Source organism: Triticum aestivum, chromosome 1B (assembly GCF_018294505.1).
Source record: "Triticum aestivum cultivar Chinese Spring chromosome 1B, IWGSC CS RefSeq v2.1, whole genome shotgun sequence".
In the NCBI taxonomy this organism is placed as follows: domain Eukaryota; kingdom Viridiplantae; phylum Streptophyta; class Magnoliopsida; order Poales; family Poaceae; genus Triticum; species Triticum aestivum.
Genome location: NC_057795.1, coordinates 642376543 through 642382542, shown reverse-complemented (window position 1 = coordinate 642382542; position 6000 = coordinate 642376543). Strand labels below are relative to the sequence as shown.

The 6000-nt window shown below is 47.3% G+C and overlaps 1 protein-coding gene across 1 annotated transcript; it reads right to left on the bottom strand.

Annotated features, from left to right (window-relative positions):
* Positions 1 to 662: 662 nt before the first annotated feature.
* LOC123098112 (uncharacterized) lies at positions 663 to 3763 on the bottom strand. The gene is made up of 3 exons (XM_044520003.1): positions 2320 to 3763; positions 1498 to 1812; positions 663 to 1028 (listed from the first exon to the last, which is right to left on the bottom strand). The coding sequence occupies exons 1-3, from the start codon at positions 2803 to 2805 to the stop codon at positions 864 to 866; spliced, it is 966 nt and encodes a 321-aa protein (XP_044375938.1). The 5' UTR covers positions 2806 to 3763; the 3' UTR covers positions 663 to 863.
* Between the last annotated feature and the right edge of the window lie 2237 nt (positions 3764 to 6000).

Below are 6000 nucleotides of genomic sequence, written 5' to 3'. Positions count from 1 at the left end.
AGATCTAAATATAATTGCATTTCACGCAAAAAAAAGAGCTCCAAATATAATTGCATATACCTGGTTTGGAGCAACGGCAGGCTGGGGGAAGAGCCACATGCACATATCTTTTTATTAGGTTCTGATGTCTTGGTGAAATTTCTTTGACCAGCAGTATTACCTCGAACAAAATGCGCACGGATCCAATCCCATCGAAAGCGCTTGGTACGGTCCTAGCAAGGAGCTTGAGTGTGTTTGTGCAGAGAGAGTGAGAGAGAGGTCATGGACGAGAAGAGGGAAGAATATGCATCATTGTTTTCATTTTGCACCAAAAGATTGCACAGAATTCAAAATTAAGCCAATTTTGTAATATAAATAAGCATAAATTTAATTTAAGCTAGTATTCAAACTTTGCAATACACTGCCAAATGTAAAAAAAATCAGGAATTACCTTTTACAAATACACAAAGGATGTTTCACAAAGTAAAAGTTGAGCCAAACCAAAACCAAGTAGTGCAATTCATCCACCCAGTGTTGTAAGAATTTCCATACATTATTTTGTAGTAAAAGACTGAACAAATTTTTAAAAAATGCTTCAATTCAACCACCTACCCGAAAACTTACTACATATTCTTCGCAAATAATACATAAACCATCATCATAGATGGCTCAAAAAGCAGTGGAAACTGTTTCCTTTCATCTACAAAGCAGAGTCTTTGGTGAGATAACTCTTACAACTTCCTAAAGATCTAAGGAAAGGCATCACAACTCTGGACAACAAGATGATGTGGGGGATATGGGATATCTTCGATGAAGGCATAAAATGCGGCTCTAGTTTTGACCGAGTCAACTGTGATACTGTTCCAGGAGTACAATTCACGTAATTAAATAATCTTCCACAACATTACAAAAGCAAAAAGTAATAGCCCCAAGCCAATATATATATAATGGTCAAGACTATACTCTCCCGATCCGGCAAAATTCACATGTTGTTCTGGCTTCCACATCACCTTCACGATGCTCACTTCAAGGATGCATCCACCCAAAACCTGGAACAAGATAAAGAAGGCATCCATTGATTGTTACACATCTACAAACCAACCAAAGGTGATCATGCATAATTTGATAATTGAAAACACCATTAATCGTCTATATCTAAATAGCTAGCCCACTAACATATTTCTCTGAACATGCACACATGCCATCTCATCATGTAAACATGCATGCACAAGACCTACCCTCATCATGCAAACATGCATGGGAAAAGGCCCATCACCTCATCAAGTTACACATGCATGCAAAAGACCCACATCGTCATGCAAACATGCATGGGAGAAAGACCCACCTCAACAATAATTAAATATAGTAAATCATATATGTGTTTAGTTTCAGTTCTCATATTATTCATACAAATATTCATATTCAAAATAATCAAATATCCTGAAAGTATACTGCAACTGAGTCCCACAGCAATACGTGGGGTATCATCTAGTTAAGCCATAATATGTATGCACTTACCAGTCCGTCAAGTGTAGCAAGAGCATTAGCATGTTCCTTGACCATCTCCATGGTCACATGCCCGAATCCCTTTGAGATATTGGTCTTCTTCTTACATCTCACTTTAGCTTGGGATACCTTACCGTGCTGGCTGAAGAACCGACGCAGCTGAAAGTTATTCACCCTGTGAGGCAGGTTGTTTACTATCACCATGAAATAAGACTTGTAATGTTGTTGCTGAGGTCTCTCCATGTGAATAGTGCTTTTTGGAGTTGTAGTACTCTGTTGGTTTTTCCTCTTCCACCATTTTGAACTATCACACCTTTCACTGATTTCCTGATCCAGCAAAATCAAATTTATAGCGGAACAGAGTGTTAGTACATTTATCTAACCAATATTAGAAGGATGTACTAATACACAGTTTAACCATCAGCTTATCCTATGACATTTGTTAAAAAAATTAAAAAAATATAGCACTACTAACCCCTACATTGAATGAATAATGCTCATGATGCATGCGTGTTGTCAATATAAATGTGATTTTACAAGTATAGCGGTAGTCACCGAACTAGCAAAAAAGGGTTTGTCTATTTCCAAGAAAATAACTCTTCATCACTTATAAGTTGATGCCAAGGTCTAAGGTTGTTGGTCGAATCACAAACGGACGAGAAGATTTGGTCGCACAACTGTGAATGTCGTCAAAGAAATAACAATATCAAAGTTGAATGTGAAATAGTCATATTCGGTACGAGATATAACGTTTGTGGAGTTACTAGGTCTAAATATAATTGCATTTCGCCGAAAAAGAAAGAAAGATGTGTAAATACGATTGTGTATATATACCTGGTTTGGAGCAACAGCGGGCTGGGGGAAGAGCCACATGCACATATCATCGTCCCATCCATCAGGCAACTGCTCCACGAATTTGGTCTTGCCGTTGAGAAGATTGTACCTATGCACATAACACGATCGACCAGGCATGCCGTTCTCTATGTTGTAGACAAAATATGCGCATCCGGCGGACACGGCATCACCGCCTAGCCGCGAGGCATCCATGGCAAAGCTGTTGGGCCACCCCAGGAATAAGACGCAGTTAGCTAGGCTCTCGCCATCCTTGCTCACCCACCGCATTTTGTCCGGCGCCTCCCCCTCTAGGGCATGAATGGACACCGAGAGAGCGCCAAGAAGGCAAGAGACAAAGGCCACACCGCGGCGCCGCCAATAATCCATGTAATCTTTGCGGACGTGAACCGACGCCCAGAGAAGCTCGCCGTGGGACTCGAGAAGGTAGTTGTATATGTCTAAGTAGTTTAGACGCTCCCCTGGCATCCAGGGGCTCGGCACCACCACATCTCGAACGGCGCCGTGGTAATCGTCCGGTGTCACGGCGTGCCACAGGTCAGACCCGCCGGTGACCAATATGTTTCCACGGTGATACGTGACGTAGAAGTTGGTAATGTCCGGGCATTCAAGCGTCCTCTCGACGACCGTCCACGTGGCTTCTCCGGGAGGCAGGAGGGCTGCCCAGAAGTTAGCAATAAGGTCGTCGTCCTGCAGGTCGGTTTCGTAGAGGCCGTAGAGAAGTGTGGTGCCGTCACCGTAGACGATGCTGTGGAGGCCATGCCCAAGTGTATAATTACTGGTAGTAGTCCCCTTGCTGATGCATTCTTTGATTTCCTTGGGAACGGGGGGAGATGCTTGATGACGGCTCCGGTGAGGATGTCACGGAGAGTAGGGCACGGGCCATTGTCGACCAAATACCAGACGGCGGAGCCGTCGACGCTGGCCACCATGTCCCGTTGGCTGGATGGCGGCGCGGCGTGGTAGGTTCTCCTGGAGAAAACGCATCTGAACTTGAGGTCCTTGATGTTGGGTGCGAGGAGCCATGGCAGAAAGGAGGGCTGCTTGGCCGCCGCCGCCATCTTCGTCAGGGTCGCGTCGGGCGCTGTGTCGCGCCATGCCTTGCAGACGGCGTGGAAGCGGACGTAGTCGGCGACGTCGCGCAGGCGGCCGGAGATTTCGCGGAGCGCGTCTGCCGGCAGGTCAGGCCACGGTGCCGGCGCGTGCACTGGAGACTGATGGTTTTGGCCACGGCAGACGCACGCATCAAGAGAGGCGCAAGTAGACGAGGAGGACTCGATGGTTTGATTGCCAGTGACACCGCGACGGTGCCTGGAACGTCGTCGACCTCTCGCCATCGATCGATGTTTGTGGTTTCGCTTCTCGAATCTCGATATATCGAGGGTCACGTGCGCGTCCAAATCGTCGAGCTGTGCTTTTGTTTTCTCTTCCCACGCTATGGAATATGGATACATCACGTGGCTATATATACTATTATTGCTAACACGTGTAAGGTAGTGTTCTGCACGAATACGGTCAAGGACACGAATACGGACTCGTACTGCCGCCGCAGGAAACTAGCTAGCGTGCGTGTTCATCAGTTCACACGTACAACATGTACTCTGCATGAATATGTACGGCCAAGAGCCGTTCCTTGTGGGTTTTCAAATCAGGTCGAAGGCGTTTCTTTCTTCCGCCAGAAGAAAGAAAAGGCGACCTCGCCGCCAGGAGTCTTCTCCGCCGCTGCCGTCCGGCGGCTCCCCTCCGCCGGCGGCCTCGGTCGTCGGTGGTGAGGGGGGTCGCCGGATCCACGCGCGTGGATCGTTTTCTCTTTTGTAGATTAGGAGTTTAGGCCGTTCATCGTCTTGGCTTCGGCGGCGGCGATGGCGGCGCTGAATAAAGTTTCTTCGGATCCTACTCCAACAAGGCGATTGGTCCTATGGTTGGGGATGGATTTGGCAATCAGTCTGTTCAACTAAGGATTGCATGGCGGCGGCAACATCCTTGTGGTGGACCTGTGTCCTCGGGCTCCGCCGTTGCGACGACGTTTGCTCCAGCGCCGGCGCGGAGCTTGGGAGGTAGTCCAGGAGCGAATGCAGATTGTGGTCTGCATCGGCGGCATCTGGAAGATGGTGGATTGTGTGCTGGGTTCGCGGTTCGTGGATGGCAGATGTGGTTTTCTCCTCCGGCGTTCTAGTCGTGTGGGGGTGCCAGATCTGGAGTTCGATGGCGTGTCTGGGGTTGCCCCGGTCTGATTCGTTCAACGGTAATGGTTTTACCTTTGGTGAACCACCTTAGAGGTCCGCAAAGCTGCATGTCAGCGATGGAGCCGCTACGAGCTCGGGTGTGAAGGTGATCCGTCACTTTTCCCTTTGGTGGCTACTGTCGTGGTTCCAGAGGCAGGTGACGGATGTTGGTGTCAAGTTCAGAGGTTTCTTCAATCTTGATTGTAATTTTACTTCTTGGTTGTTGTTCCTTTGTGCAAAGGTTAGCTTTCTGCTGTCTTTTCAGTTTTGTCAGGTCGGTTACGTGACTTGTACTACGATACTTATGATATAAATGAGACACGTATTATCATGCAAAAAAAAGGAGCCATTCCTTGTGTACCTCTAGGGCATTTCTATCATATCCTCTTATCTCAATGCCAAATTAGGTGTCGTATCTTTCAAAAAGGTAGTGCCTCCGTCCCAAATTATAATTTAGGACAGAGGAAATACCTTTTAGAATTATTTTTTATATCATTTTAATCCCCCAAACACACTCGACCCCACATGCATAGAAGCCTGTTTTTATCTTCTTCTTCCCTTCACACTGTCAACCACACTTTTTGTCCACGAGATGATGTCCATGATCTAGTTAGGGCATCTTCAATGCTACCCCCTAAAACGAATACACTATCCATCTACGGACCTTGTCTGAACACGTCCACAGACATGGTGCAGGAGCTGGTCAACCAACCATGTCCCTTAAATAGGCATCAAATTAGGATGACAGAGGTGGACCAGGCGGACCTAAAGAACAAAGCACATGTGTTGTGAGGACATGTGGTCCAACTGACAATGGGCGAAGCGAATCTTCATATATTGTCCGGACTCCCGCAAAGCCACCCAAGTTTGGTTTCAGTTTCGAGAAAATGGACGTGTAGAGTGGTCGACAAACGTTTATGAAACTGCATTGGATAGTACAAAGTGTTCGGACCACGTGGTCCGGACCTTTACAAGAGTTTTACATGTCCGTTTTGGAGATGCCCTTAGGGCATGGCCAATGCGTCGCCCCAGCAAGCTGCCCCACAGACCACGTAGGCTCGGGCGTCAGGAACGGTGTCCTTGTAGGGGATGAGTCGCCTGCAGAAGGGGCCGCAACTTCGCAGAGAAAATCATGAGAGAAACTGAAAAAGGAGAAAAGCCAGAAGAAAGTAGGGAGGATGGTGAGAAAAAGGCAAGGGAGATGGAGATGGGGAGTTGGAGACCTGTCCGGGGGAAGGAGATGGTGGATGCGAGCTAGGATGCGGCCATGGCAGCCGCCGTTGAAATCCGGCTGGTCGCCCGGCGGGAAAACATTCGATCTATTCATCTTCAATCATGACAGTACAATGAATATCAGAAATAATAAAAATACATACAAATTCGTAGCCCACCTAGCGACGACTACAAGCACTCAAGCGAGCCGAACGCGTGCCGCCAT

Coding starts and splice junctions, on each gene's coding strand:
- LOC123098112 (XM_044520003.1), bottom strand. CDS start 2,805: ATGCCAGGGGAGCGTCTAAACTACTTAGACATATACAACTACCTTCTC. Junction 1,813..2,319: donor CCGCTGTTGCTCCAAACCAG/GTATATATACAC, acceptor TTGCTGGATCAG/GAAATCAGTGAAAGGTGTGA. Junction 1,029..1,497: donor TTGCTACACTTGACGGACTG/GTAAGTGCATAC, acceptor ATCTTGTTCCAG/GTTTTGGGTGGATGCATCCT.